Genomic DNA, 11,964 nt, shown 5'->3' on the forward strand with positions numbered 1-11,964 from the left:
ATAGTAAGAAATATCCTTTAACTTAATTTAGTATTTGTTTTTTAATTTTTGTTTTTATTGTTTCCCCTTCAGTTTTGTGCTTATAACATGTTCTAATCTGACATATTATGCAGTAAATTATTTTTGCAATAACTTAACAGGCCATTGTGGGAGCCAACATTCACTTATCAAAGACATATTTGTATATTCTGTGGGCTGCTTTATGGTTGTGTCATTTAGAAACATAAGCCACAACAGACTTCCACCGGAGAGTACTTAAAAATGTATTTTTATGTAAAGATATTTTAATAACTACTATTAAGAGAGAACCTATTGTTACATGGATTAATTGTACAAACTGTAGAGAAATAAGTTTAAGCGTGCAACTTTTTATTCATTTTTAACTGTATTAATGTTTTTATGTTGATACAGCCGCCTCATATCTGTTTCCTGAGTGTTTTTTAAACCATGTACTCCATCTATGAGTAAGAACATGAATAAATTCCTTTCCAAATTTGTAGTTCTTTTTTCCAACTGTTTTTAGTATATATGTAACATTTCTTTACACACAAATGCAGGTATTCTTTTGCACCAAGACGTTAAAGAAATGCTAAGAAAAAATGAAAATACTACGTTGCAACCTGTGTGTGTGTGTATATATCTGTATCTATATAGATATAGATATATGTGTATTCGTACCCTTTTTTCATCATCTAGTTTCCTGTGCCAGATCTTCTACTGATCCACTGAGGCAGACATGTAAAAAAACATGAACTAAAGCATATTTCTGTATATAAACAGGACTTTAAATCTTTATCAACAGCTACTTTAGAGGAAATTCTTCAATAAACTGCAACCAAAGGCTGAACTCAGAGGACAAAACCCAACCTGTTATAAATAGTGTGACACAAACTTTCTCTTGTGTAAAGTTACAAATAGGAGTAATTATCCACAGGAGCTTTTATACATAATGAAGTTATAATTCGTCTGTAGAAATTGTACATTTAAGCTATATAGTTCCCTCTGTGATAACTCTGTTTTGAATGCCTCTTATTAACTTTTATTGCTTTTACAACCCACTATGAGCAAACACTCAGCAACAGTGGGAAGGAAAAACTCCCTTCATGAAGGAAAAAACCTCTGGTAGAACCAGGAAGTCTGTCTAAACTAGTTGGGGGTTAGAGCAACAGATGCAAGTCTTCAGATCATTTGCAGTGTGACTGTCTTTGTGCACACTTTAACCTGATTCAGTTTTCTTATTTGTCAAAATGCACCATGGGTAAAAACAAAACAAAACAAAACAAAACAAATAGTAATGAAGGAGAATCCTCAGCAAAGATGAATTAAACAAGTTTTATTTTGATCAAATTTTACTTTAAGTAAAACACATCTTTATTTGATGACATTAAAGTCATCAAATAAAGACAGTTTTGATGGAGCTCCTGACCCAGCCCAAGCTCTCTATGAAGACGAGGAAAAACTCCCCAGGGGGCCAGATCGATGGGAAGAAACCTCGGGAAAGCCCATTCAAAGAGAGATCCCCTTTCCTGGGATGGCTGGGGGGGTTACAGGAGCTCCAAAAAAGCTCAATTTTTATTTATTTATTTTTTAAGATCGACCCATCCTATCTATTCCTGTCCAACAGAAAAAGAAAGGAAGTTACCACAATGTATCACACTTGCATGATAAGGTGTGAATTGTGTGTTTGTGTGTGTTATCTTAGCCAGGGGTGAAGCTGGAGCTCCTCCAGTGTTGGGCGCTTCTCCGGGGCTTGTAGTGTAACATGCCTCCAAGAAATTCCGGGCAATCTTGAAAGAAAGAAAAGATCAAAACGATGAAGATGATAGTTCTAGTGATCCAAGGCATCAGTGAATCTGGAAGTGTGAAGTTTCTACCTGTGGACAGACGCTTTTGATGCTCAGTTCCTTTGCGAGGAACCTCTCGTACTGAAGTCCCGTGCATGAAGCGCTTCATACAACACCACTCCCATTTGCCACACCGTGGTGGGTCCACACCTGTAGCAGCTCCTCCTGTACCACTCTGGAGGGGTTGTGAAGAGGCGTGCCTAACAAACAGACACAATTACAATTTCTTCTAAAACAAAAGACACAAATTGTTACATCTGTGAAAAGCAGGAGCAGAATATGTTACCATAGAAGATGCGATACAGAGATCGCCGTTTTAACAAAGCAGCTCAGTCCAAAGTCGATGATGCGAACTCGAGGCACATCTGAGCCGGTCTCAATCAGAATGTTTTCTCCCTTGATGTCCCGATGAAAGATGTGTTTATCCTCAAGTTCCTTTACAGCATCAACTAGTTGCTTCAGAATGACCTGGAAAAGATGAAAAACACAATAATGAGTTAATGCTTTTCTGCCTTGATTGAATGCTGTACAGTCCAAGGCTCTCCCAGTCAACCTAACCTTGGCCTTGTCCTCTGGTAAAGTCCTTCCATTTTCTTGCTTTGTATTTTTGCAGGTCCACAGCGGGGACAGGTCTCTCCAGCACCAGGATCAGCTCTTTGCCAAGGTCGAACCACTCCAGCAAGGACACAGGTGCTGATATTCCCACTGACCCTTCTGCTTCACCTGCAAGTTTAAGCATAATGGCCACTTCCACCGAGGAGCTTCTTCCCGCTTTCATCCTGAAATGTTACAACAAAGTGGATGATGAGGAACGCCGCATTCAATCCAGTAATGTAAAACTGATTCAAGCGTTGGACGCTTACCGCCACTTTGCAGTAGACTTTACTTTTGGGAATGTGTTTGATGGCAACCTAAAAGACACAGAGCATTGGTGAGCATTTCCTCAGTATGACATAATGAAAGGTGGAAACACAGCAGACGTCTCAGTTTTACGATATTGTCCATTATCTGCGTTACTGCCTGTCTTACTACCATCATCTGAACACTTACTGGAAAACGATCTTCTATCCGGTAGCCCGCAAACACTGCTCCGCAGCCTCCTTCTCCGAGCTGGTGCTCCTCCACATATCTGGCTTGGAATTCACCTGAACAGACAAAACAGCAAATCTTGTTTTATTACAGCTGTGACACAAGTTACTCTCCTCTGTAGCCTAAATGTTCCTTTTGCCCTTCCCCTGAATATAAAACCCAAGCTGCTTGCTACTTACGTTTTTGGTCTGCCACTGATTTTTTGCCCTGGTCCACATTCCTTTTTTTTTTTCTTGGGTGGCTCTCTATTGTCTCCCGTGGCCTTTCTTTTGCCATTTTTTGCACACACCTGTTTGTTGTTTAAGTCTGGAGATGTGGAAAACACCAAAAGCACATCAGCTCACTGGATGATAGACACAAACACTAAACACCAATATCTTAAACCTAGCAACCACACTTAATCTACCCCCTTATTCAACTAATTAGCCTACCTTTACCAGAGTCCAACGAGGAGGATGCTTGCTCCTTGTCACCGCTCATATGATCAAGCAGTTTAGCCCTCTTCGCTTTCTTTGTTGTGCCCTCTTCATCTTGCACAACCTTGCGTTTCACTCCTTTGACCACATCTGCGCTGGTGGAAGGACCAGCCTGGTCAGCGACCCTCCTCCTTTTTATTGGGGTCGTCTTTTCAGGACTGGCCTTTCTTTTAGCAGTCCTGCTCTTACAATCTATAAACGACAACAACACAGTGGTGAAAAAGAGTCCCCGACATCAGGACTGGAAGCAGTTTGATGGCAAAGAATTTGAAATTGCTTTTGCTTAAATTATCACAAGTTTATTCTTGGGATAAAAAAAACTGACCAGTGCGAATTGATACTAGGTTCACTAAGTCTTAGATCTTGATGACACTTGTTGGTCTGTTTTTACTGTTGAGTCCAAGAATAAACTTATTACCTTATTTTACCAAAAGACCGGTAACCTTTCTTTGATTAGACATCTTGTATTAAAGCTATTTTCAATCAAACATATGATTCAATTGCTCTAAAAATGATTCACACAGTGTCAACATTTCTAGGATTTGTATTTTACCAGGATTTGATTTTATTATTTTACTTACCTTGATCTCCTGAATCTCTCTTATCGCCTGGAGTGGTCATTTTTCTTGTTTCCTCTTTCATTGTAATTTCGGAGACCCTTTAAAATCGAAAATGTAAACCGTAATGAGTTAATACTGACTTAATGTTCCTTCAAATGTGCACCTTTCAAATGCTTGACTTTTCTAACTGAATTCTGTAAGTGAGCTTTATAAGTAAACTGGAAACTACGGCAACACAACATAGAATCTTGCCTTTCAGTGACTTCACTGACTGCCAGCAGTTCAAAGTAGTTTACAGAAAAACACTGGCAGACAAAGCCATAATATTTCATATAATTCAATCATTTCATATCAATTAAACAGTTTCTTTCATTATCTTTCATCATTTGTATAAAGACCTCATGTATGGATGACAGTATGAAGATTTGTGGTTGACCACACACTAATAAACACAGTGTCAGCTACATTGTCATCTGATTTAAAGTATTTATTATGTACATTTAACTGTCATGGTACTGAGTCTGTGACCCAGTGTTTTGTGTTTGTTCATTTATATTCATTGATTATTCTTATGTATGTTTTTGGTTCTCTTTATTGTTTTCTTCTTGTGTTATATTCTTAGGCTTTAGGTTTCTGTTACTTTGCCTTGCCCCTATTTGTCATGTCTAGTCACTCTTGTTTCTTGTCTCTGTGTCAACTCTGTGTCTTTGTAAAAGTCTCTTGTTTTACTTTGATAGTCATGTGTGCTGTGTTAGTGTTTTCATGTCTGTGAAGGTTCTCAGTCATCTAGGTCATCGTAGTCTAAGGAGTTTGGAAAGAAAGCGTCTGGACTTGAAGTTGCTTGAAGATGTTTCACCTTCTCGGATGAAAAGAACTTAAACTTTGCTTGAACGTCTTCAAGCAACTTAAAGAGGTCCAGACGTTTTCTTTCTAAGCTCCTTAGACTATGTTAGTGTTTTCAGTTTTCCTTCCCCATGGTCTTGTTGTTTGTGATTTCTCGCAGCTGTGCTCTCATCCTGTGTCTTATTCCCTCATTTATCCCTCTGTGTATTTAAGCCCATTGTTTTCCTCTGTTTGCTGTTGGGTTGTCTGTGTATCATCCATGACAATTAAATTAAATAGCAAATGCAACTACAATTTCAATGAGATTCATTCCTGGCATACTGCGGTGGCTGAAAGTAGACACCGAGCATTATCACTGTAACTGATGTAAACACTGGACTTGGAGGGGATTCATCTGATAGACTGATGCAAACATTACGGTGAGGAAAATTTTGAATCTCCCAATTTTCTTTTTTTCTGAAAGAAAGAAAGTTGGTTACTGTATCACATTTGTATGGCAAGATGTGAATTCAGTATGCGTGTGTGTTTGTGTCAGAGAGGAGTTTATCTGAGCCAGGGGTAAAGCAGGAGGTCCTCCAGCTTTGGGCACTTCTCCAGGACTTTGTTAAAACTTGTTTTCAAGACGTCTGAAATGAAAGAAGGACAAGAGATATCGAGATGATAATTCCAGTGATCCAAGCGATCACATTGATTTTCTGCAAAATTTTCTTTTTGAGAGTCATTCGGCTGGGCAGGGGGTATAACACATCTGCAATGCAGCAACATCTGCTCTCTGGGCCTGTGTGAGAGTGTTATCTCAATGGCGGGAATGAGGACGTTGGAATTTGGCATCTCAGGCACCAACTCATCTCTTTCCTTAACCGGGCTCACCAGAGATTGGTTTCAGCCTCTCTCCATGCTTTAAGGAGGTTGAGTTGATAAATCTGACTGGCCCCTCCCCTGTCTGACCATATCTCTTCATAGTCAACACCAATGTTCTCACCATGTGACCATGAACGGTCCTTACCACTTGGCAAGTAATTTCGAGCTAGAAGAAGGGAGTAAGACAAGCACTTTATGTCCCTGTTAAAATACAATTACATTTTATCAAATATCACTAAGCAGCAGTGGCGTGCACAGACATTTTGGGGGGCAAGTGCTCCAGGGGGAAAAAAGGGCACTTTTTGCATATGTGGAAAACCTTTTCTTTGTATAATAAAAAAATCGCACAGGTTAAATGCAATTTGACTTTTATTTTCTCCTTTCTCAGCCTCTCTTTCCTAGGCATTATGCTTGCTGAAATTAGTAAATAAATAGACCAAAATGTATGAGAACGAATAAGACTGACTGTGGTCATTACAAGAACAGGGCAGAATGGTCGTTTTCACAGGCAATTGGGAACTGCCTATTTTTCCTTTAGCAAATTAATGTGTTAATGTTGCCAATATGTTACACCAAAAAAAATTAACATGTCTAACCAGTGCTTCTCAAAACTTTTAACATGCACCACCCCCAACACCGTACCCTTCAAACTACCAATAACAACGTCACTGTTCTGTCACAATCAGGTCACAACACAGTGCGTAAATGTCTGCGAGCATCGCTGAGTCAGTAACAACCAGTTAGGCTAAAGACTGCATCTTTAGACAGTTGGACGGTGTTCTAACTTTCTCACAGGAGACACCTACTAAAGACAGTCAAAGACATTAATTTCAATCTTACCAAAGTAGGACAGTAGTTGACGTTAGTTATGGAAAGGCTAATCCACAAAAACGGAGAAACGTCCATAATTCTATTATTCATAATCATGTCAAGGTTTTAGGTTTTTCTGCAGTTCCATCTCTAAAAAGTGTGATGTCTTCCCGTCACTGACTTCAGTTTGAAAACTTTGTATTTATTCACAGATTTCCGTGAGATCATCCTAAAATTTGTAACGAAAAATGGGCTCAAAAGAGCCCTCTGCCTAACGGCATGTAGCCTATAGCATAACGTGATATTTTCAATAGTGTATGCAAAAAGGTCGGAATTGATGGAGAGTGGGGTTGCCTAAATGGTTTAGGTTACATTTTAAATGTGTCGTTTTTTTTGTTTATCCATATGGATGGATGGAGGGGGCAAGCTGGCAAAGTTTGTCATGTGCAGTTTCTGACAGGCTACTTCACAACAAAACAATTGCAGGTTGGTCTTAGAGGGCAAACAGAATAATTTCACTCGATTCATGGGTTACCTGACTGGTTGGGAAGGGAAAGAGCTGCCGTGTTGTCCGCCGTGGCTCCCAGTCGCTATAGTTAGCCTACTATGCCTACTCCAAGTAGTCCTATGTCATGCCGCTGCTACACGCCTCACAACAAATGAACTGCAAGCGTGTTCACGTGACACGGTGACAGTGAAAAAGCGACAGGGTTCGGGTGTCTTTGAAGAAGGGGCACAAATCAAGCCATTATTTTCACACCTTTTTAAATCGCGCAGCTTTAAAAAAAAAAAATTAAAAAAAAAATCACGTCTTTCAAAAGGGCACTTTTTTGGACTGAGGGCAAAAGGGCAAGTGCTTCAGCACCACCTCGTCTCTATCTGTGCACGCCAGTGCTAAGCAGTCCTTACCTTTAAATACAGCCTGGTTTCTTTCTCTTTCTTTCTATATCTCTGAGTGAAGTTAGCTCTCATTCTTTCTCTTCCTGTGAAATACACTGTGACACAGTTAGTGTTTGTTGAGGTGATAGAAATGCTGCATTTGAAATTACCTGACACAACATTTTACTCCCTTTTATGTTCACTCCTTTTTTTCTGAAGTACCGCAAATTATGGGCACGTGGGGTTGTTCTGGTGTTGTGCTAAAAATAAATAAATCAAAACTACGGTACATGGTTTGCTCTTTCATCTCTTTTTATGCGACATCCTCTACTGATTAAAACGCGACTGCCTTTCACTGTTTAGGCTCAAATCTCATTGTTTGAAGGCCTGCAGTGACGTGAAATATTAAGAACGTGACTTTCAGATACCGTTCATCTGCTCTAGACAGTTTTTAGGCCTGCAACTTCTTCTTTTGTCCTCCACTTGTCAAATTTCCTCAAATTTTTTAAGGACTCACTGCACAGATCGCAGATATATTCCAAGTTTTGAGCTAATTGGGAATCACTTTGCTGGTGCAAAATTCCTACAGACTTGAGGCTTGTCAGACTGTTATTTTTTTGGCATTTTTTTGCAGATTGGTTCTTTTCCAAGTTGTGTGTTTTGTGTAGACACAATACTGGTTCCTTGACTTTGGTGGATTTCTTATGCTAGAATGATTCGTGGGTCATTGTTAAGTAGCTTAAGGAACAAAAAACACTCAAATCTTCAGTTGCTGTATTTGAAATGAGTGAAAAAACAGCCAAAAGGCAAAGCCCGGAGAACTCGAGACTTTTTCACAGTACTGTAATTGTGTTTGTTTTTGTTTGTTGGGCTTTTGAAGGCCACAAATCAAGTATGAAATAGTTAGTGGATCATTAGCAGTAATAAACCATTGTTTCAAACCCTTAGTGGGCTAAGATGTTTACTTTATAGTTGTGGCTTCTTGGTTTCAAATTCAACCTCTAATCTTACATCACAGCAATGCAAACATTCTTTTATGCCCTGTTTTGTAAACTGTATAGTTTACAGCTAAAATGAAGAATGAAGATCCGCTCTGGGAGCTTTACCTAAAATCATTTGCATGTACTATGAGTTGTGGAGTCACAGGAGGCTCTCTTTGTAGTTGATGCCCAAATTAGAATAGATGTCCATAAGTTGGGTGAATGCATTTCTTCTTTGTACACACACACACACACACACACACACACACACACACACACACACACACACACACACAGAGTCCTATACTTTAATGGTGTAGAGAGAGAAACACTTCTCACACACACATTCAACTATAGACACATGCAATCTTCGAAGTCCATCAGGTTGGGCAATACAGAAGCAGAAGCCCCACTAGAGGCAGTGGATGACAGGAATGAGGAACATGGAGAAGAGAGTCTGTTTGGAGGTGGGGGGGGGGGGAATTGGGGGTAAATAATGAATTATGCATGATGGCTAGCTCAGCCTGGCCTTCTCAGATGGATTCATTATGGGGGGCTGGCCAGGTAATATAAGGACTGTCAAGAAAAACACTAGCAAAACAGTGGAAATGGTACCAAATGAAAGGTGTGTATGTGTGTGTGCGTGTGTGTGTGTGTGTGTGTGTGTTGTGCGCTCCACCTGCTCCTGCCCTAGAGCAGTAGTGGAGAGGTGACCCTGCTATGGTAATAATGTGCTGGGGATTACAATTTGATGGAACCAAGCCACAAGGGTTCTTTCCTGCCCACTCTAATGACAGCTTGTTGCTGCTGGGACCGCTATACAAGGCCCTCTTGACACACACATACACACAGACGTGCACATGTGCACACAAACGCACACAATCTTCCTCACCGTTTTCCTGCCGCCACGGCTGGTTGAAGTGATACAAAGCAAAGCGTAAAGAGATGGTTATGAGAGATTTGAGAGAAAGGCGAGGAAGAGATGAGACAGATGTGTGAGATTTGTGTAGCTTGAAGACACGTTTAAAGAAAATAGCTGTGATAGGTGGACATCTGAGAAGCTGATCACGAGAGCGGGAAAGGAGGAGTGTTTGAGAAGGAGTTTGAAAGTGGTTGTCCAGGCAGATAAGTGTCAGGAGAGTGCCGCTGACAACAGAGGTACCTGCTCCTTGCCTTGTCCGCCTGTCTGACTGCATTGATTCACTGCTTCACTGAGCCAACAGCGGCTGACTGACTGAGTTCCGCTGTCTCGCTAAAGGTATTTTCTTTCTTCCCATACTAAGGATTTGACAGACCAGACGCTTTAAGCAATTGTTCTGTTTCCCTCATGTCTGTCTTCAAAAGAACTGCTAAAGAGCTAAAATATATATATATATATATATATATATATATATATATATATATATATATAAACCCAAAAAAGAACACAGTCACTTTACTGCATGTGAACATCACAAGTTTTACCTCTCCTTTTCTCACACTGAGAACAATTACAGCTCTATTTATCTTACTAGCAGCCTTGGCCTTAAACTCGCTTTTCTTGTCACCGCTAACTACCTGCTCTTGTAGCAAACACATCTAATTAATTAGACAAATGTGATTCTGTTGTCGAGGATAATTGTTTGCCAACGCATCGGGAAGCTGAACATAAGCCAGCCAACCAATTAGATGGAGACTCAGACACAGACAAACTGTCAATCAGCAATTACTCAGTCAGTCAGGTGGTACACAAACTGCTGCTGGTGAAGAGAGATGTGACAGCGCCTCTGAAAGACCCAAGCACAAATGTCTTCTTTCATTAGATCCACCTCAGTCTCCTCATCCATCAGCGTGCGTGCGTACAGTATTCACAGTACATTTTCTAAAAAAGGAGGTCACCATCATCTTTCACTCATATTGCTCGTCCATCCTGAAGTTGTCTGAATTGAAAACAGTCTGGACAGAAAGTCTCTGCATTTTCAAGAAAAGACTGCGTTTAAAAACAAGAGCAGCAGAGACATGGAGACGAATTATGGAATTTAGCCAGTTCACTAAAGCTGTCAGCACTGTTTCTCAAGCCTGAGCTGGTGCTTAGGATTTAGTGGCTTGTCGTTACATAGGGGGGATTAGGCCCTTGACAAAGTGCCTATTGATTTACCTACCTGTTGTGTGTTGAATTAGACCAAATATATTAAATACCCCCACCCCCCTCGTAATAAGTAATATGGGCTGATGGAGGGTTTTGAAGAAATCGTGATTGTGTCAACTGTTGAAAGGCATCCACACAGACTTGCAGCCATGTAGACACCATGAAATGTCAATGAAATTCAGTGACGCTCACTGATGAGAGTCCTGAGTAAAACTGAACTTGGTTTTAGCAAATAAAGCATCTGCCAACAAAAGTTCAGTGTAGCCTTCACTTAAATATCAAAGACTGTCAGTCACAAAGTCATACATGACCAGGAAGTTTGTCCAGGTGTTTGTTTGTCAAGGTGTTGCAGAGTGTGGTGCAGGACTATTGCTGATGCATCATCCATTGATTAGTTAGTGCGTTATGCAAACTGGTCTATAGTGTCCAGACCCATGTGGTTGATGTGTGTGAGAACCATTTTTTCTAGACACTTCATGACGACTGGTGTGAGTGCCACTGGCCCGAAGTCATTCAGGGCGGATGTGTCCAGTCTTTTGAGGACTGGTATGATGGTGGGGGACTACTGCCTGGGATAGTGACAGGTTGAAGATATCAGTTTATGCAGCAGCTAGGCCTTCAAAACTCTGGACTACAGCTCTGCTTTCGACACCATCCGCCCGGGCAAGATGATCAAGAAGCTGACAGACCTCAGCATACTGACTCCCATCAGCAACTGGATTCTGGACTTCCTGACAGGTGGTGAGAATGGGAGGACGGGTGTCTGCTGAGCTCTCCGTCAGCACAGGAGCTCCACAGGGCTGCTGCCTCAGCCCCAAACTCTTCACCCCGTACACCTATGACTGTGTCTCCACCCAGGACAACTCAATGGTCATCAAATACGCTGACGACACCACCATCCTGGGGCTCATCAAGGAGGCGGGGGGACGAGTCCAGGTACAGGACCCTGGTAGACAACGTTCTTGAATATGGAGAGGAGAATGACCTCATCCTCAACACAGACAAGACCAAGGAATTAATACTGGATCCGTACTCTCAACATTAACGCAAAAGTGAAAAAAGCCCAGCAAAGCCTTATTTTCATTCGGCTGCACAGGAAAGCCGCCAATATTCTAAATGTCAAAATGTGCAATACTATGTGTGCAATACCTAGAATGCTATTTAGATTCTCGCCAGCGAGTACTTGTATTACCACCCTCTGGTTTTGTTAAGTTGTACACCTTTGCCTGTGTAGGGCAGTTTTCCTCTGGTTGTGATTTACTTGTTTTAAAGCTTCAAAGCTTGTGCTTGGAGATTATGAAAAACAGTCACATGGGTGGATTCTTAGATGAATTTTCTCACGATCTCAAAAAATTGCCAAAAAGTAATGTCTTTGCTTTTCACATCAGACATCGATCAATCAGTCTAACCTTTATTTGTCACATGCAAAGTTTACATCTGCAGTGAAATCAGAAATCGGTAAATGCGATGAAGAAATTGAAGAAGAATGTTTGA

General features: G+C 40.8%; 1 protein-coding gene and 2 long non-coding RNA genes across 3 annotated transcripts in view; 1 reads left to right on the forward strand and 2 right to left on the reverse strand.

Moving 5' to 3' along the window:
* The window catches only part of LOC120742365 (serine/threonine-protein kinase pim-1-like), a 32,749-nt gene extending 28,172 nt beyond the window's left edge, over positions 1–4,577 (reverse strand). The window contains exons 1-2 of the mRNA XM_040045660.1: positions 3,991–4,577; positions 3,365–3,601 (exon numbers count right to left, since the gene is read on the reverse strand). Of these exons, the coding sequence (XP_039901594.1) occupies positions 3,365–3,601; positions 3,991–4,051 (298 nt within the window). The 5' untranslated portion in view covers positions 4,052–4,577. The remainder of the gene's footprint in view (positions 1–3,364; positions 3,602–3,990) is intronic.
* Positions 4,578–5,196: 619 nt separating this feature from the next.
* On the reverse strand, positions 5,197–8,736 carry LOC120742383. The gene is made up of 3 exons (XR_005697853.1): positions 7,533–8,736; positions 7,393–7,466; positions 5,197–5,438 (listed from the first exon to the last, which is right to left on the reverse strand). It is a non-coding gene; the product is annotated as an uncharacterized LOC120742383 (long non-coding RNA).
* On the forward strand, positions 5,923–7,277 carry LOC120742381. Its single transcript, XR_005697851.1, has 2 exons — positions 5,923–6,359; positions 6,811–7,277. It is a non-coding gene; the product is annotated as an uncharacterized LOC120742381 (long non-coding RNA).
* Positions 8,737–11,964: the final 3,228 nt, after the last annotated feature.

The sequence above is a fragment of the Simochromis diagramma genome, unplaced genomic scaffold (genome assembly GCF_900408965.1).
Source record: "Simochromis diagramma unplaced genomic scaffold, fSimDia1.1 OVJJ01000079.1, whole genome shotgun sequence".
Lineage (NCBI taxonomy): Eukaryota > Metazoa > Chordata > Actinopteri > Cichliformes > Cichlidae > Simochromis > Simochromis diagramma.